This window comes from Polistes fuscatus, unplaced genomic scaffold, assembly GCF_010416935.1.
Source record: "Polistes fuscatus isolate 324 unplaced genomic scaffold, CU_Pfus_HIC Scaffold13, whole genome shotgun sequence".
Taxonomy (NCBI): domain Eukaryota; kingdom Metazoa; phylum Arthropoda; class Insecta; order Hymenoptera; family Vespidae; genus Polistes; species Polistes fuscatus.
This window is the reverse complement of record NW_025113031.1, coordinates 818,840-838,617: the sequence shown is the minus strand read 5'-3', so window position 1 is coordinate 838,617 and position 19,778 is coordinate 818,840. Positions and strand designations below refer to the sequence as shown.

The window sequence follows — 19,778 nt, the reverse complement described above, 5'->3', positions numbered from 1 at the left end:
TAATTATATTGGACAGCTCTCACTTAATTCTGTTCCCAGGCGATTTAGAAAAAAAGAAAATTTGTCTAATTAAATTTTGAAATAAGTATTAAGTGTAGATATGCTAAATACGCGGATAACTTATAGATATGTATCTAATTATATCAATATTTAATACTTTGGTGTTTATATCTCTACATTCTCTACTACAACTTGTTACGCATATTGTATTACAGTTGCATAACAACATTATCGAGTGCGTAATTAATAACAACGATACGTGCAATATGTGTATATTATAATTGTATGTATAATGTATGTATGTACGTACGCATGTATGTATTATATATATTTGTATATTCCTATAAAACAATCAAATTACCTTCAATATTTTTGATTGACATTTGTAAAAATATTCAGTCAACGACAAATAACTTTTTTTTTTTATTGCACGCTACTCGTGATATTTTTGTTTTGTTTATTATCATTATTATAATAATAATTATATATATATATATATATATATATCATTGCCTAATTCTAATAATTAAATCTGTCGATTGGAAGACTATGTTTATAATAATAACGTAGCACGTTCACGTTTAGATATGTACGTATGAGTTTTCGTTCCTCTTCTTATCTTTTTAAAATTTCTTTCTTTCTTTTTTTCTTTTTCTATTAAAAATCTCGGTGAAAAATATTTCATATTAAAATGAGAATATCGAACGATTGTCTTCTTTGATTAATTTTGATTTGATGCATATAGTAAAAAGTGTTGATTTTAATTCGCACAAATACGACCATGATCATTCTTAAGAATAAAATTAATAATGAGAACGTTTAAAGAAATATTTTCTAAATTACAATAGTGTGGCGGTATCGTTAAATTCGTTGATAAAAATAATATTGATAGTAGTATATCGTACTAGTATGCGTGTATCCCCTAGTGGTGTAAAATTTTCAATGTTCCTAAAACCTGAGATTCAAGGCATGATGTCAGTTAATATATGTGTATACTAAATAAACTTTTCACATAACAAGATATTTCAATATCTGACATAGCTTATTGTAAAAGATATTGAAATCATCTGTTTTATATAGTTCACATTGTATAATGTTTATAAAGTTAGGATTGTAATTTGTGAATTTCTTAAAGTTATAAATTATTATCGTAGCTTGAAAAAAAAAAAAATCACCTGATTCAACAGCGATACACAATGAAGAGTTTGCATAAAAATCTTAAATAAAATCTGTACAAAGTCTATTCCTCTTCCATCAGTCCATATTAGGGTAAAGCTTTAAAAATCATTGACATGGTAAAATGAAAAAAAAAAAAACAAAAAAGTAATTATAAAGCTATCATTAGGAGATTATCAATGTATCATATCACTGTATCCTGATACGCTGGTGGTCCACTAAGAACAAATTGTCTTTGACTCTGTCTGACAATATCAGTTCTACTAGGTACCTGAGGCGTAGCCCTAACACCGTGATAATTGCTATAACTTGACCTAACACTAGCTGGTCGATTGCTATACAAATCTTCAAGATCCTCGCCATTCAAACTTTGAGTACTAGTCTGTTGAAAAGTTGGATTGCTTTGACCTTGCCATTGCATGGTATTCAAATCGTTTCCTTGCCAATTGTCAGTGAGATTCCTTGTCGAGTTGCTTCCATCCCAAATGGGCAGGTTCTGATTGGAATAATTACTTGTGTTAGAATAATTGTTACTGTCTTGTGCAGTCCAAAGCGTTGGCGAAGAGACAGCCATGTTAACAGCTTCCGGTTGCCAATTGGAATTCCTATCTCTGTCCCAACCAACCGAAATCCTATCATAATTCAATGTTCCTTGGGACAAAGAGTTAACATTCTGATTGGTTAAATTACTTGGTGCTGTGTTAGCGTAAAGACTTTCCTGATGATCCATTATTCGATTAACTGGATTTTTTCTACGCGATTGTCTGACTGAACTTCTTCGACTGGATCGACGTGTACCATCTCTTGATATCACAGAACGTCTCTTCACTCTTCGAGGTGTCATTGGCTTAGGCGATACACTGTCGTCATGTACAGGAGGTTCTGGTTGAGAATACTCGATGCTATACAATGGCCGAGGCTGTTTTTTCTTCTTCTTCCTCTTAATTTGTACTGTTGGAGAAAAGAAAAATATAAAGCAAATGTACATAGAGTGGCTTAGAAATAAACAGAAATTTAAAGAAATGTATTTGGTTCTATCTGCGATATTAATTGATTATTAACAAAATCAATTTTGTTAGAAACAAATATAAAGTTCTGCTATCGTATCTTTGCAAATTGATTGAGATCACAAAACTTTTCAAATCACAACTTATTTTCTTGACAAAAATGTACTCTTACATTCATGTGTCAGTAATTATGAAAGTTACTAAGAAAAATTTAATTGCATTGTGTTTATGTATTTTTATTGTATTTAAAAGAAAAGAAAAAAAGATAAATATATATAAAACTTAAGCTACTTTCATAATCACTGGCTTATATGTATTGTAAAATACACTCCAACATACTCATTGTTAATTGATTAAGAATGACTGATGTCATATATTTGTAAACAATAATTATTCCTTGCAAAAATGAAAATATATTCTTTGTAATAATGTACCCAAAATTATTTCAGAAAAATGATTATCCAAAAAGCTATATAGCCACACAAAATTCTATAAGATTTCCCATAAACCAAACAACCAACCGTAGAAAGTAGGAAAATGTTAGAAAAAGGAAAAAGAAGAAAAATGAAGGGAGTTAATAAATAAAAAAGCAAGCAATAGTAACATTGTACATTTATTGTCACTAATAAATTGCATCAAAATTGCAATACAGTAGTCAAAATAATAATACAAAACTAATTCCTACGTTCTTAAAAGATTATGCGTTATTTTTCTTTTTGCAAATTGAAGTGACAAGAAAACTTGTACTTTTCTACGTAGAATGATAAAGATTTATCCAATTCAAATGTATATATATATATAATCTGAACACATTTTATATACACTAACAACTATATTCTAACTCGTGTATAATCGTTTTTCTATTTATTACAATAAATTCTAAATAAACTTTTTATTTTCACTTCTTTCATCACACTCGATATAATTTTCATCTACCACAGAAACGAGTTCGTAAATATTAACGCACGAGTAAAGAGAAAATAGAAATGAAAATAAAAAATAATAACAAAAAAAGAAAAATGATCATGCAGAAGAACCGAGTCAAGAATAAATACTTATTGTTCAAATGTCAATATAATTTATAACATTTTTGTTTGATGAGAAATATTGATTTACCATTGTTTAAGTATGCATCGTATATAAATTCAAATTAAGTAATTTAATGAGAATATATATAGAAAATAATTATTTTCATAAAGTTCGAAGATGAAATTTTAATGAGACCAACTACCATGCACTACTAAACATACTTTAATATTTATAGTTTTCCATAGCACCACATAATAACCAAACGTTCAATGCTATATGTAATAAGCTAATAAAATGCATTCCAAAGTATAATTTAAAAAATAACATATTACTTGAGAAAAATGTGATGTTTGAGAAGTTTATATCTTACTAATTGTAAATATAATAAAATATAATAAAAAAAAATATATATATATATATATATTCATTATTATATATATCATAGAATAATAATAATAAAAAAGTACAACGGGACGAGTTAATCATTATTTTACACATATTGCAGAAAAAGAAAATTCGATAAAAAGACAAATTAAACAAAATTCTCATTTTAAATTCTAACAAAATCTGATGTTTTCTGCACATGTCCAAAGTCGTACAAAAATTGTGCTCCAATTAATAATTTATAATTTGAAATCTAATATTTTTTGTACCGGCGCATATTTCATAAAGCTATTCTTAATGGATAATCATCTATCTATCACAGTGTACGTTTTATAAATTTATCGACGAAATAATAATAATAATAATAATAATAATAATAATAATAATAATAGTAGTAGTAGTAATAATAATAAAAGTAGTAGTATATAGTAATAATATTAACTAATAATTATAATAATAATAATAATAATAATAATAATAATAATAATAATAATAATAATAATAATAATAATAATAAAGTAAATGTCATATACATATTTAAAAAGCCCTGAACAACTGTGAAGTTAATACGTATGTGTATAAATTAAACGCAGCAAACGATTAATTTAATTAAAATTAAAATCAACAATTAACACAACTTATACTTGTAAATATTAGATCAGTCCATCTCTTACGTAAAACATGAAGAATATTAACTATAAATCATTATAGTGAAGCTATTAACTATAAAAAAAAGATAATTCCAGGGAAATGGAAGTTGTTACGAAAGGAAGTGGCACTTCAACTAGCTACACTAATCAATTGTTTTATCTATTTGGCAAGTATAGGAATTTCATGTTACATTTTCATATCCCAAAAAGTGGCAGTATAGAGCAAAGCAAAACTTAAAATCAAATCAAAGACACTCTTTCCTATATCTTTTTTTTTATGTTTTCATATTTTTACACGTACCTACGTACATATATAAAATAACAAAATAAAAAAAAAAGAAAGGAACTAAACTTCTCTTTTTATAATAATTATTCTTTAAAGAGAATATATTCTTATTTTTTAATTCTAAAAATTACTTGCACATAACGATAAAGGTCTACTTTCTCTTTTGGATTTATTTGATCTGTCATGATTATTCATACTTTGATGACGATCAATGGCCAATTTTGGATCGGAATAAAACGATCTTAAAGGCTGTTCGCGAATATGGTCAGTAAAAATTCTAGGTTTGCTAGGTGTCCTGGTTTGTTTTCCATGACTTGACTGAGTTTTACATTTAGCATTTGTAACAGAAACATATTTTGAAGAATGTGGATAATATAACTTATTCTTTTGATATTTTAACCTTGCTGCACTATCTAAGGAATCATATTCATCGTATGGTGAGATAGGTCTTTGAAGATGATCTAAAGGATTCGAATAATCAGTCGAATATTCTACATTTTTCATATCGTTATTGGATAGATTACTTCTATTACTTATGATAGTATCATCTTTGTTACTATTTTTACTATTACTGGTACTATTAAATGATTTCTCATTTCTTTTTGGAAAAGTAGTGTCTCGATAAACAGATTGGTGAGAGCTAGTTGTGCCCGCAGGATAATCTTGACTGGAATTTTTATGCGGATAAGAAGGTGTTGGAAGTGCCGAATAACTAACATACATAGGATGCAACTGTGTGTGGCCTGCCAACCCAAAGTCATCACCGCCCACAAAGTCAACTGAAATATATCATTTAGAATCGACAATATTAGAGTAAATTTGCTGGAGTGATTCAAACGAAATTTTTACCTTTAAATACAACTTAAAAGATATAAAAGAGCGCTACAACTGTGACGATAAGTTGTTTAATTATTCAATTTCTCAACAATTAAAATGAATTTGCTTCACTGATATATATATGTATATAGTGACTACCCAATATTTTTAATAACAAGACAAGAATTCTTTCCCATGCTGAAATTACTGATAAACTTTCCACGAATATGATAATTCGATACATCTAATGGACATTACATTAAATTTTTAAGCTGCAGAAAGTTATTTCTTACTACTTATGTACATTCCAACTAAAAAGTGTACATTGAAAAAGATCAAAGAAATATATATATAATAAGACTACATTTTTCTAGAATTTTGTATTTTACAACATAGTCAATCGTGCTGAAACGAGCAAATGAATAAATGCGTGCAAATTGTGTATGAGGCAAAGCACTTACCAGAATGGGGGATCAAATCCACCAATGAAATCGACTGTAATTGATAACCCATTTTTCAAGCAATAATAAATTATCCGATAAGCTTAAATAATTATCACTAAACTAGCAGAAATAGTTTACTGCAGCTTTTACTTATGATAAAACTTAGATCCCATAAGGATAACACAATACAGGATTTAAATATTACTATTATTTAATAACTTTAATTATTATACCTAAATCCTATTAAAATTGTCTTAGAAATTTAAACGCATAATAATATAAATTGTAAAAATATATTCCTTTCATATTACACACCTATTCTATCTTATTTGTAATAATAAAAAAAAAAAATTATAAAAACTAATAGATTAAACATAAACATAAATTCTTTTTTTATATAAATTAATACTTACAGCTATCATCTTCTTCTAGAAAGACTTTACTTAGACAGATCCCTCCTATAATTGCCATTAACTGAAAAATTCAAATATAAATTACTAAAAATGATATTTACATCATTTGCTATAAATCATTTTCTATAAATAGAATCAAATATACGGATATAGATAAAGCTTTATATAATATACACGTACCCCTAAAAGACATTGCGTAGATGCATGTAAGATTTCAACTACTTCATAATCCAGTACACAATCCGTCACATTACTGGGACGCGCTGGTCTGAATAATTCTGGTTCAGTCACATCATATACAGCTTTACAACCAGGTCCATTTACATGCCACCAGGAAAAACTACCAGTACCAAGATTTAAAATATCACTATTCTAAAAAAATAAATATCTATTGTAGTCGAAATTAACGAATCCAATTTGTTGACTTTAATTTACTTACTTTATCCAATACTCCTACGTTAAGATAAAAACATATCATAAATATATTCCATCCTAACCAAAGTGTGTTCCATATACAATACTGAAATGAACAACAAATTGAGCATTCATTAATTGTAGAAAATTATCAATCCTAATTTTTCATTATATTCTTATCAAAATAATTTCAATAAAGTATACGCACCGATATGATATATTTAGGTCTGTATTGAAAGCCCCCGAAAAATCCCAGAATAACAAAAATAATATTAAAAAAATTGACCAGTATCGGGGCCCACATAAACCCCAGAAAGTCGAAAACTTGACGCTCTACAGTAGTAATCTGTAAAGAAAAAGAAAGTATAACCCATTAACTTAATATCTGGTGATCTTAGACGCCAAGGAATTGATCCTCTTTAGCCTATTTATCGTTGGGTTTAATGATCGCTTAGCCATTGTTGTATTAGTAGCGCATAATGTATCAGGCAAGCATTTAACACGTTCCATGCCACATGTACCATTTATGGTACACATTAAACTTGACCATCAGGCCACGTATACCACCGGTGGTACACGTAGTCATATTTATTTAATACGCTAAACATCAAATGGCTTGGTACGGAATGTGTTAATTGGATTTTCTGTAACTTTTTAATGAAGCATTTAAGAGCTCATGTTTTCTAACATTTTATTCATGTTTTTACGTATAGAATATGGTGAACAAATTTTGCGAGGAAAAAACTGGAACATCTTGTATATTAAGAATCAAGTATAAAAGAGAAACGACAACAAAATTAAAGTACGCATTTTATAATGGTATGCCAACAATTGCTTAGATTCAACTCATTTCCTTTTAGTGTATTCTTAATCTGTGCCAATTGTCTTGTGTTCCAAATACTCAGTTGATTGATCATTCTCTATTAGTCTTGTAACACTTATGTGCATACATGTGTGTTAAAAGATTATAAACAATTATATATGATACTTAAAGAGAAAATATTTGATTTGATTTTATTCAAGTTTTACATATATCAATTATAAATATAATTAAGTAAATATGCATAAAAATGTATTCTTCAAATTTTAGAATGTTATGAAGAATAAAAGAAAAAACCACAAAATATATGATATCAAATTATTTGAATAAAAAGTAATCGTTATATATATATAAAAAGTATTTGAATGTTGCGAGTGAAAGCATCATCCTAAGAAAAGAAAAAAAAGAAAGAGCAGCCTAGTTCCCTTATATATATCATAATAATAATACTTCCGCGCGTGCAAACCACAACTTATCAGAATAGAACAACGTAGAAAGATAAATCAAGAAACCGGGATCGATAAAATGATAAAACGAGTTTAATCAACAAAGTAAAGTAATACCAATTCTATCGTAGCATCGATTAGTCAAGAAAAAGGAATATAATTCATTCCTCATCTTAAGACAAAAAGAAGAAAGAAATAGGGTTTGCATGGTTTGCATGATTTGTATGATGAAAATATGGGGGATTGATTATTTCGATGAAAACATAAAAGAATATAATAAAAGATGAGATAAAAGCGATGATTTATCTAGATTTTTAAAATTCGTAATCCGTAAAAAAAACTTATGACTCATTGTCAGATTAGAAAAACGTATTGCATGTATCCTTTCTCATGAATATATGTGTGCAGTATATGCATGTAGGTATGGAAGTACGTACTTAAGTACACAAGTGTGTGCTGAGTGTGTGCGTGCATGATGATCGAAAACTGCAACGCACCTGAGATGTCCGTTGTGCATTTCCGTTAATATAATTAACACTGAATATATACTTACGAGTTGTAGAATGCATATTGTCAATAGAAAGTGTCTCCTGCTGCAAATTCCCATGTCATTTGGCCGGATGATCGTTGTGATTCTTCTTTTTTATTTTTTTAATTTTTGATTTTTCTTTTTTCTTTTTTCTTTTTTTTCGTCGTTAAAAACTTCGTCACAATTTTAAATACACTCGATGATAAACGGTAAAGATCTCCTTACACTACACGTAAACTGCATATCGTATCGCTATTTTAATGTTGCTTTGTACACAGTAATGGCACGTTTCGGTACGACGCCATGTTAACTTCCGAAACGATACACTTCTTCACTCCTTTCTCGAAAACAACTGGTTGCCTCGGCGCGCAATGACACGCATCGCTTCATCCGTCGTCCAGGCAACCAACTTTATTATTCCTCGCGTGCTATAGACCAATCAGCGACCTCCGAACGAGTTTCTTTCTGCGCAGTAAACTACTGCGCAACTCGACTAGCCAGACGTATCAATTTGGCGGTTTGAAATAGAAATTCAAACTATCTTTATTCGAGTACAAAAATATGAGTTGTATTAACCCTTATCTTTTCTTATTTTGAAAAAGAAAAAAAAACAATAAAATATATATACACACACCATTCATTCAATTTGCTATCAGAATGACGATCGAAATCGAATAGATATATTTCTGGTTTCAAAGTGCTAGTGTCAATTTACTATTCTGTCTACATAATAGATTATAACATAAATAGATTTATGTATTTGTCTAATTAGATGCAAAAAAAGAAGTAACGATTATATTATATTATATAGAAAATCTCTGGGAAAAAAAAATGAATTCAATGCAGATACGGCTCGTTTAAGGTGTAACAATAGCACGTTTCACGTGCATAAAATTTATGGAGATGGAAATTGTATGTTCCGTGCGCTCAGCTATATTCTTTGGCAAAATGAAGAAAAACATCAATATTTGCGTAATACGGTTAGCTAGCACAAATAATATTACTTTCCTTATATACCTATATGATATAGGTAATAAAAGCCATTTTTATAATGAAACAAACAAAGAATAACATTACGAATTATTTATTAATATAAAAGCAAATTTTAATTTTATATCTTTACTACTTTCATGTGAATTCTTATATTACCTAGTTAAAGTATATAAATATATATATATATATAAAATAATTTATTCGTATATCAAGAAAACATAGTTATTGTTTTATGATGAATAAAAATGTTAGATAATAAAATAAATTATAATACAGGTTGCTAGACATATAAAAAATAATTGGCACGAATATGGTCCTTTCGTAATGGCCGAATGGAATATATCAAATCCTGAAGAATATTATGAACACATGAGAATGGTTGGGACGTTTGCAAGTGAACTCGAATGTACGGTAGCAACAAAGCTTTATAATATGAATCTCGCTATATATCGTGAAATAGAAGGCTCGAATGAATTAGAACGTGTTTTCTACAGTCATATAAATCATTATTGTCAGACTGCCAGGTTGCTCTTCACTGGACATTCAGACAGCGGTCATTACGATATTTTACTCAACGAGTAAATTACATATACAATAACAATTATATATTGTCTTTTTATAATTTTTATCTTGTAAAGAAAAAAAGAAATTGTATTTTTGTGAGGATAATAAAAGATTTTGTAAACATAAATATAATAAAATATATACATTTTGTAATTTATACGATTGATAGGTACTAGGATTTAAATAAAAAATATTTACATTAATATAGAAAATTGTATAATATTCACTCTATGAATTATAAATTAAATTAATCGATAGTTAATTAAAATCGTTATTGTACACAGTCATCGTTTATAAATATGTAATAAATAGAAGGCTTTTATAGATTGAAATATTGTTAGTACAAGTTGATAATCATTCACATTTAATGTTCACAATTAATCGAGTGTTTCTTATAACTGTTAAAAAAAGAAAATATGTATAAGTTTTATCAAAGACGAATGATATTTGTTGATTGAATTATTATCTATAGGGTAATACGAAATGTTCAGAAATACATTAACATCGTTATATTTCCTTCCAGTCTTTAAAAATCTTCGGCACATATTTTTCTATTAATTATAAACATTATTTCTTGATATACTATCGCAGTTTCTTCAATCTCGATACCATTTTGTTAACTTTGTTATAATAACGAACATTACGCAACTGGAATAAAAATAATTCTGTGTGTAATTAAAGGCGATAATAAACATTATTTATAATAAACATTATTTGTTTATTATTTATAATAATAATTATTAATATAATATAATATATTATATATATTATATAATATAATAAATTATAATAATAATTTATTTATAATAAACATTATTTCTTATGTATATGGAACCTTGGTTTGCGAGCATAATTCGTTCCAGAAAGGTGCCATTAATGCAAAGCAATCGTATATCAAAGTTTGTCATGAGAAATACATCATGAAAAATTGAATAATTTGTACCACAATTTGTTCATATAAAAATAATAAAAATTGCACTTAAATCTGTACACTTTAATTACTAATACGAAACTAAGTTACTCGTAATCCAAAGTTTGACCGTATATGACTCGTACAATAATTATTAATACATCCAATTAAAATGTAATGATAAAACAGTTTAATTAACATTTTATCTAACCTTGCTCGATACAAAAAACGTGAATTCCAACTATAAATTAAACTCGATTGATTCCTTCTAACAGCTTCCACAATATCTCTTGCAACTTGTTGCTCATTCTGCTTTATCGATCTGTAAATCATTCATTAAAAAGTCAAATAAGTAAATAATAAATATTTATGTCTTACACATATATACCTTTATTCTAGTAATAAATAAATTCACATTTTTTACCCCTTTTCTGTTATAGGTGTTATCGCAAGAACTGTACAATTATTAAGAAAATCACTTATTTTTTCACACAAGCATTCCATTAGTTCTGCAAATCATGCAAAAAATCATGTAATTTGAAATAAGTAAGTATACTATAACTAGAAGTAAGATAGAAAAATTCATCTTTTTTTATTATAAATGATAACAAAATTCATTTTTTAATAACTAACTGCATATATTAAATTCATAAATTACAGGAAAAGAAATACGTACTGTTTATAGCAATTCCAGAACTTAAAGAAGTATCTTTGCTTACAGGCGTTACTCCAATTACATAAGCTTGTTTCTGATGTAACATTAAAGAGAAAAATGCTAGTATAGCCTAAACAAACAAACAAAATTAAGTGGTAGAGATTAACAGTTTATTAAATGTCAGGAAAAGTTTGTTGATATTTTTCTTGTGAATTTTTTGGATCGTTTCAAAAATGTTCAATGCAATATAATCGATTCTATTATCAATTTATTTAACACATAATAATAATAATAATTATTATTAATTGTTTTTATCGATACACAATGACATTATCGACAGCTTATATAATTTTAAATCGTTAATCGACAATTACACGCTGCAACATGAAACGAACTTTGATCTGTTATGAATCGTTAATAAATACGTTTAGATTGTCTCAGGTGGGATATATTTAGTTTCTTGATCACGCACGTAAAATATTACGTCAGTGAAGAATAATAAAATGTTTCAAACGATTTAGTATCATAATCATACGAAGTATAATTCCTATTACAGATAAGATTCTCCGTTAAACAAATTTTGATCGTGTAAGTTCACGAAAAAAAAAGTTTTCTTCCAATGAGTTTTGAATTAAATATTTGTTTTTTTTTTTGCGATGAATTTCGATGAAACATTTGTTATTATTGTTGAATGAAATATTTGTTTTGTTTTTTCTTTTGCGATGAATTTCTATGAATTATTATATAAAAATTATTATTATTATTATTATAATAAATTAAATAAAATTATTATTAATTATTATATCAAATTATATTAATATTCTATGAATATTTGTTGAAAAGCTGCGAAATTGAATTTTGAAAACTATGCTTACCGAATAATGATTCTTCCAAACTTTTATTGCGGTGTCAAAAATATCCACGGATGGTGAATTAATGCACGTTACTAAAATATCGATTCCACCTATCTCATTTTTGAAATTGTTTGCTACATCTTTCATTTCAACAGGATTCGAAGTATCGCACTGATAAGCCATTATTCTTGGATTTGTCAAAGATTCTCCTTCTGTTCTTTGCCTTCCTTTAATATTATTCTTTAAACCTGTGTAACGAGATTGGAGATCTAAAACTAATTGCTGTACTAAATTGTTATCTTTGTCTATACAAATTATTGAACATCCTTTTTTAGCAAATTCTTCGGCTAGAAATGTGCCCAATGTTGAAGTTGCTCCAATTATCTGAAATATATTAAAATAATTAAATAGATCAATCAGTAGAAAGAGAAATAATTGATTATATAAATAATCAATAAAGAAATGATCAAAATGAACGATTAAATCTCAAAAAATTATGATTATTATTAATCAAATTGAAGTTGAAGTTGCTCCAATTATATAAAATATATTGAAATAATTAAATAGATCAATCAGTAGAAAGAGAAATAATTGATTATATAAATAATCAATAAAGAAATGATCAAAATGAACGATTAAATCTCAAAAAATTATGATTATTATTAATCAAATTGAAGTTGAAGTTGCTCCAATTATATAAAATATGTTAAAATAATTAAATAGATCAATCAATAGTGAGAGAAATAATTGATTATATAAATAATCAATAAAGAAATGATCAAAATGAACGATTAAATCTCAAAAAATTATGATTATTATTAATAAAATTAATATTAAAATAAGATTGAAATTATATTAAATTGATCGAATTAATATTAAAATAAGATTGAAATAATATTCTAAAAAAATTTGTAACCTGTCCAATTTCCCTGTGTGACACTTTTATTAATAATTATTATTAATATTTGTTAATTTACCACAACGACATCACTGGTTAGATCTCTTGGTGGCTTTGGTAAAAAAGATTTAATATAATTTAAAATTCTTATGAGAGAGTAGAGTGTAATTGCAATCCAGTATTCAATGGTAAACAGAAAAAAGATCTTCATTGAAGGAGGTCCAATTTTCACCTCATCTTTCGCATATTTGTCTCTTTCTGATATCATTGTGAAATCTAAAAAAAGAAAAAGTAAATTTCATTAATTTCCCATTATAGTTTTTGTTGAATATTCGTCAGTAGTCTTTGATTAATCGATTAGTAGATGTTCCGGATTTTTATTACATCGAAGTTCTGAATTTTTCAATAAATTTGACGTTTCGTGCAGTGTCCTCTCATTTGTTTTTTTTTTTTTCAGATTTTATAGATTGATATATTTAAATTAGAATTTATTTAAGATCTAACTATTTTTTCATGAAATTTCTGTTACATTTTAGGAAAGAAGTGTATGCTCTTAAAAAAACAATCACTCAAAAAATAAAATCATAAAATAATTAAATTAAAACTCGATGAATTTTCGATTGACAATTGTAATTAATTTTACAACGAAATAAGAATAACCGGTTCCGAAGAAAGAACATTGCGTACGTTAAATTACTGAATACGAGTTTCTGTTTTAGAAATCGAAAGTAGATAGGTGAAATTGATAGTAAATAAGGAATTAAAAATAATGCTAAACTTATTATATAATCGTATACAATATCGTGCTATTACATTAGAGATTTCATGCTTTGACTTGATAAGATCAATAAATGCATTAATACTTCCCTTTAGAAATTACACTTATTTTATTTTTATAATTTACTAAAGAAACTTTCTATCTTTTATTGTTTTATATTTTGTTTTTACGATCATTATTATTTAAATTATTTTTTACATATATGATGTTCATATAATATTATTATAGATTTTTATTTTATTAAAAAGAAATATATTATATATTTAAATCAATAATTATTTATATTTTAAAAATATTCAAGTATAATACGCGGAATAATTATAAGATTTTTCAAATAATTTTCATATACAATATCACACGATATTAATAATAATGTACAATATAAATGATATTAATTGTATCGGTAGTTCATATAAATCGATTATATGTATTCAAAATGTGACCTTCATTTAAATTCATCACTTTCAATAACCCTCAATGTTGAAATAAATAATCCCACTAATAAGAACATTATATGGGGCAATTAATTTTGATGTTTTCATCGATGTAATATAGATTTAAAAGATATTTAAAACTTTTATTATATCATAAAATTATTATAAAATGAAATAAATGATCGAAACTTTTCTTATTTTCATGATTAATTTGACAATATCAGACAATTACTAAATTAGTAATAAATATAATTAATTTAATAAAATGAAATATATATAAATAAATATAAACAATTAGTTTAAATTATCATTCATCTGCAAAATAAATTATTAAAAATAGGACTTTACAAATGATATTGAATAACTTAAAAATTAATTGATAACTTTAATGGTACTTTTAATGGTACTAATGATAACATTAAAATAAAACTGTTTACCATTAACGAGATACACTTTACACAATAACACGGTCACTTTATATTCACAAAAATAAAAAATAAAAAATAGGATTATTAGGTATTATTAGAAATATTTGAACACAATAAATATAACAATAATATTCGTGATCTTAAGGATAATTTTCCACCTAGGAAAAGAATCGTACGTTTCTAACAGCTTGCTTTGCCCGCTTGAACTTGACTGAGCGGTGGTTCTCATTTTCTATATACCTGAAGAAACTCTACCTATCCTGATTCAAGGCCGTTCTCAAGGCCCTTTAAGTGTTTTTTATATTACGGTCAAATTTATTTTTCCTTTCATTATTGTCACTTACTTATTCATATATTCAATTATATAAGAATTTTTATTTCATATTTATACTTTTCATTTGTTTATCGTTACACATTTCCGCATGATGTTGTAATATGAAAGCGAATGATATATTGTTTTAATTAAAATTAAATGTTCTCGAAGTTGAAATGAAATAAAATTAAAAATTACAAAATTCGGATTATTCGAATTTTTCGATAAAAATTTCTTCTCGACTCTTACGATCAATTTTTACGTATTATAAATGATCGATTTTTATTTGCAATTCGATATTTGATTATGATATTTATTTAATAAGAAGAAAAGTTTCAAGTTTTTTTGAATTTAGATTTAATTCACAAATAATAATAATAATATATTAATATATAAAATAAATATAAATAATAATATATATTTAATTAATTATTATAAATATAATATATAATAATTAATTTAATATATATAATAATATAATAAATATATAATAATTAATTATTATAAATAAATAATAATATTATATTAATATAATAATTTTAATAGCAAACAATACTGAATCATTAACTTTTGTTCAATAATACGATAAAACTTTTCTTTAATTTTCGTTAAGAGAACAAAGAATTGTTATGAAAAAAAGAAAAAAGTATATTAACATTTTCAAATATTTGATTGAGAGTACGAAAATTTCTTTCTGAAATATTTGAAGTTAGTAATACAGATATGATTTTATAAGAAAGAAAGAAAGAAAGATAGAAAGAATACAACTGTAGGGAACTGTAAAGGTAAATGACTGCAAGGTACCTTGAATCAAGGTTAACATATTTAAGTGTCCATTAAATTTTCGTATCTCGTTTATTTTATCGAATTTCGCATGGAAATGTTGTGTAATATTATATGTTATTTGTTAGAACATTCTTTTTTTTTTCTTATACATTTTTTTTCTTATACAGGCCCATAAAATATATATCGAAGTTTTATTAATTTTATTAAATTAATTATATAAATATTTTATAAATTAATTTTATTTAATTTTTATTTATATATTTCATTATTAAATTAATTATATTTATTTTTAATTTATTAATAATGCCAATTTATTAATAAGGCCCATAAAATATATACCGAAGTTTTATTAATTTTATTAAATTAATTATATAAATATTTTATAAATTAATTTTATTTAATTTTTATTTATATATTTCATTATTAAATTAATTATATTTATTTTTAATTTAGTAATTGTGTCTAATATTGTCAAATTAATCATGAAAATAACAAAAGTTTCGATCATTTATTTAATTTTATAATAATTTTATAATATAATCAAAGTTTTAAGTATCTTTTAAATCTATATTACATTTTATTAATTAATTTAAATGCATGTAAAAGAATTGTTTGTTTATCGAATGGTTTTTTTTTTTACACGAAACAAATACACAATCCATTCCCGGAATTCGTCGACGCTCGTTTAATGACCGTTTTTATAAATATCAAACTCATTGAATAACATGGAAAAAGTTGAAATTATTTACAATTAATAGTGAAATGGTCACGAAGAGATCAAACCACGCGTCATAATCTTTTCTAACAAATAAGTTTTTGTTTCCTTTTTTTTTTCTTTTGTTGTATAACTTTTTTAATTGCTATGTAATAATAATCAGGTGCAATAAATTTTTTTTAGATGATTCGACGATCGACGTTTGCAAGAAAATCAAGGATCAATCGCATTGCAGACTCCGGAATGATTCTAAAATAAAATAAGAATGAAACATACTAAAACAATAATAAGTGGAGAGAAAAAAAACTTATAAACTTAATAAAAAATTTAAATGATCAATAATCGGTAAGTTAATTGAAAAATTTGAAAAACCTATTTATGGCATTCAAGGAAAGGAGACATCGTGGGATCGAATATTCCGTGTAATTTTTCCTAATAGCATGAATTATTTCACAAGCTGCATATTCCGGTCTAACGATTCCGAAAATGTAAGGGAATCTATAAAAAGAAAAAAGAACAAAAAAAAGAAAAACAAACAAACAAACAAAAGCAAATCAATCATTTTTTCAATTAATCTTAATTTCTACGAATTCTTGTTTTAGATAATTTGCGATAACAATTTTACTTTTTTATTCATATAATAATCAAATAATTTGTATGTATATTTATATTTGAATATAAACCTATACTTAGGATCCTTTGCTAATCCTGTATCAACGTAAAATGGATAAATCGTTGTAAAATGTATGTCAGGTTTCGAAGGATTCCTTCTTATTTCTTCGTACAGAGCTTCCATTAGACCTTCGATAAAAAAAAAAGTTTCTAATATTATACAGAAACAAATAAATAATAATAAAAAAAAAAAACTAATAATAAAAAACAAAAAAACCTAACCTAAAAAACTAAAAATAAAACTAAACTAATAATTAATAATATTATTTATTATATTAATTGACATATAATCATTGTATTAACCTCTAACTGCGAATTTCGATGAACAGTAAGGAACTTTCTGCGAAACTCCATAAATTCCACACATACTACATATGGCCACGATGTGACCTTTTCCTCGTTGCAACATTGATGGAAGTATTCCTTCTATCGTCTTCGCGCAAAAAATAAAATTGTATAATAAAATATCATATTTTGAAAATAAAAAAGAAAAGTTAATAATGAATTTTAAATTAATTTTTTGCTTTTATAATATATTACCCAAAAATGCGAGAAAACATTAACGTTAAACGTTCGTTCAATATCATCGGAACTATGATTGAGAAAAGAACGGTGATACAATATGGCAGCATTATTAATAAGAATGCTAACTTGCGGTATTCCAATTTTTGTCATCTCTCTTAACGTTTCATTTACTTCCAATCTTTTCGAAACATCAAGGACAAAACCGTAGACCTTCAAAATTATTTTTAATCGAATATTTTATCATAAGAATTTTTGTAAATATTCTAACCTCTCCACCATTTTTTGACACAGCAGACATCGTCGCAAGATTCGCATCAATATTCACATCCCAACAAATTACTATACAGCCCATTAAGCCTAATTGAATGGCTAATTCTCGACCAATACCTCGGCCAGCACCAGTAATCTTCGAAAATATAAAATTAATTAAGATGTAAATTATTGAAATTCATTAAATCGGTAATATATTATTAATCATTAATTATTAATCTGATAAATATTTCTATTATAAACAATAATTATGATTGTCAAAAAAATACTGACAAAAATACATAATAAAATATATAAAAAATAAAGTAACATATTCCCTTACTAAAACTGTTTCTCCGATTAAATTCTTCTCAGGGGTAGGTAAGACAATTTTGAAAGATGCAACTATCATTGCCAAGCTTATTTTTATCGACAAAATAATCAAGTCTGAAATGACTCGTGGAAAATAACAGACAAATCGAAAGATATTTTTCATATTCCATTTTCTGTAGGTTAATAAAAACATATTGTATAATGATTTCTCGAAAAAACAGGATTGTTTTTAAAGCTTACCGATTATTAGAATTATGCAGGATCGGTTTAATATCTGACATATCGATGAACTTGTAATTAACATAACTTGACATGGCAAAAAATTTTAGAATATCTAACGACGATGTGAAACGATTCCTCCATTCCATTCGTGTTTTGTTTTTCCTAATATGATATATATGTATAATATGTATATATATGTATAATATATATATAATATATATAATATATATAATATATATATATATTTTTAATCGAATATTTTATCATAAGAATTTTTGGAAATATTCTAACCTCTCCACCATTTTATATTATATATATATATTTAATATATAATATTAATATTAATTTATATATATTTATATATATTTAATAAATTAATAAATAAATTAATAATTAAATATATATTTATATATATTTGATATATAATATTAATATTAATATTATATATATATATAATAAATTATCTATCGAATGTTTTTAAATTGTGTAATTTTGTTTCTTTGGATTACGGTAAATAAGATGTAAGAAGATAATAGAGCAAAAAGGTTCATATATAACACAGTAAGTCAACTTTAAACAACAAATATCGTTCATTAAAGTCGCATAAAAAAAAAAGAAGGAACTTACGGGACAACCTAATACATGTGAGATACATAAGAATATTTTATATACATATATAACAGAAAAGAATTTCTTTTTACGAATAGGAGGGATAAAAAGTACAAAGTCTAACTATGTCTCTCTCTCTCTCTCTTTCTCTCTCTCTCTCTCTCTCTTATTCTTTCTCTGAAAAAAAGTAAAATGAAAACTACATTAAAATAATTTTCGTTCGTATGACGTAGTACCTGCAAATATATAAAAGATATTAACATACATTATAAAGTAATTAGTTTCTATAGATGAAATGGATAAAAGAAATAAAAAAAAGGAGTATAAAGGAATATGATATTAATTAGGGATTTAAAAGAAACTAATTACAATTATAATGTTTATGGGTAAGCGGTCTTTGGCTAGATTTTACTTGCAATGGAATGTA

At 25.5% G+C, this 19,778-nt stretch overlaps 3 protein-coding genes across 11 annotated transcripts; 1 reads left to right on the top strand and 2 right to left on the bottom strand.

Annotated features, from left to right (window-relative positions):
• Positions 1 to 526: 526 nt before the first annotated feature.
• On the bottom strand, positions 527 to 8,824 carry LOC122513727 (sodium/potassium-transporting ATPase subunit beta-1-interacting protein). Of its 6 annotated transcripts, none has more exons than XM_043630183.1 (7): positions 8,438 to 8,824; positions 6,827 to 6,964; positions 6,644 to 6,724; positions 6,385 to 6,576; positions 6,205 to 6,265; positions 5,810 to 5,857; positions 527 to 2,127 (listed from the first exon to the last, which is right to left on the bottom strand). In XM_043630183.1, the coding sequence occupies exons 1-7, from the start codon at positions 8,489 to 8,491 to the stop codon at positions 1,361 to 1,363; spliced, it is 1,341 nt and encodes a 446-aa protein (XP_043486118.1). In that variant the 5' UTR covers positions 8,492 to 8,824; the 3' UTR covers positions 527 to 1,360. The 6 variants fall into 6 exon arrangements, with proteins under 6 accessions (XP_043486118.1, XP_043486119.1, XP_043486123.1 ...); XM_043630188.1 differs by having other exon boundaries at positions 2,035 to 2,127; positions 5,810 to 5,843; positions 8,438 to 8,817; XM_043630186.1 differs by lacking the exon at positions 527 to 2,127 and adding an exon at positions 4,588 to 5,311 and having other exon boundaries at positions 8,438 to 8,823.
• Positions 8,825 to 9,251: 427 nt separating this feature from the next.
• LOC122513818 lies at positions 9,252 to 10,017 on the top strand. Its single transcript, XM_043630295.1, has 2 exons — positions 9,252 to 9,393; positions 9,683 to 10,017. Exons 1-2 carry the CDS (start codon positions 9,328 to 9,330, stop codon positions 9,986 to 9,988), a joined length of 372 nt encoding a protein of 123 aa, XP_043486230.1. The 5' UTR covers positions 9,252 to 9,327; the 3' UTR covers positions 9,989 to 10,017.
• Positions 10,018 to 10,169: 152 nt separating this feature from the next.
• Positions 10,170 to 19,507, bottom strand: LOC122513730 (epidermal retinol dehydrogenase 2-like). 4 transcript variants are annotated; one of them, XM_043630197.1, is made up of 9 exons: positions 19,370 to 19,507; positions 18,761 to 18,904; positions 18,531 to 18,693; positions 18,207 to 18,344; positions 17,954 to 18,148; positions 17,717 to 17,846; positions 17,425 to 17,542; positions 17,114 to 17,239; positions 16,627 to 16,990 (listed from the first exon to the last, which is right to left on the bottom strand). In XM_043630197.1, exons 2-9 carry the CDS (start codon positions 18,886 to 18,888, stop codon positions 16,921 to 16,923), a joined length of 1,068 nt encoding a protein of 355 aa, XP_043486132.1. In that variant the 5' UTR covers positions 18,889 to 18,904; positions 19,370 to 19,507; the 3' UTR covers positions 16,627 to 16,920. The 4 variants fall into 4 exon arrangements, with proteins under 4 accessions (XP_043486134.1, XP_043486133.1, XP_043486135.1 ...); XM_043630199.1 differs by lacking the exons at positions 16,627 to 16,990; positions 17,114 to 17,239; positions 17,717 to 17,846; ... (3 more) ...; positions 18,761 to 18,904; positions 19,370 to 19,507 and adding exons at positions 10,170 to 10,618; positions 11,092 to 11,202; positions 11,305 to 11,389; ... (1 more) ...; positions 12,411 to 12,773; positions 13,367 to 13,563 and having other exon boundaries at positions 17,425 to 17,506; XM_043630198.1 differs by lacking the exons at positions 16,627 to 16,990; positions 17,114 to 17,239; positions 17,425 to 17,542; ... (4 more) ...; positions 18,761 to 18,904; positions 19,370 to 19,507 and adding exons at positions 10,170 to 10,618; positions 11,092 to 11,202; positions 11,305 to 11,389; ... (2 more) ...; positions 13,367 to 13,563; positions 14,937 to 15,192.
• Positions 19,508 to 19,778: the final 271 nt, after the last annotated feature.

Excerpts from the sequence above, each read along its gene's own strand:
- LOC122513727 (XM_043630183.1), bottom strand. The coding sequence starts at position 8,491 with ATGGGAATTTGCAGCAGGAGACACTTTCTATTGACAATATGCATTCTA. Across the intron at positions 6,725-6,826 it reads GACCTAAATATATCATATCG|TATTGTATATGGAACACACT; the intron begins GTGCGTATACTT and ends TGTTCATTTCAG. Across the intron at positions 6,577-6,643 it reads ACGTAGGAGTATTGGATAAA|AATAGTGATATTTTAAATCT; the intron begins GTAAGTAAATTA and ends TTATTTTTTTAG.
- LOC122513818 (XM_043630295.1), top strand. The coding sequence starts at position 9,328 with ATGTTCCGTGCGCTCAGCTATATTCTTTGGCAAAATGAAGAAAAACAT. Across the intron at positions 9,394-9,682 it reads ATCAATATTTGCGTAATACG|GTTGCTAGACATATAAAAAA; the intron begins GTTAGCTAGCAC and ends ATTATAATACAG.
- LOC122513730 (XM_043630197.1), bottom strand. The coding sequence starts at position 18,888 with ATGGAATGGAGGAATCGTTTCACATCGTCGTTAGATATTCTAAAATTT. Across the intron at positions 18,149-18,206 it reads TGTCAAAAAATGGTGGAGAG|GTCTACGGTTTTGTCCTTGA; the intron begins GTTAGAATATTT and ends ATAATTTTGAAG. Across the intron at positions 16,991-17,113 it reads TCCTTGAATGCCATAAATAG|AATCATTCCGGAGTCTGCAA; the intron begins GTTTTTCAAATT and ends ATTTTATTTTAG.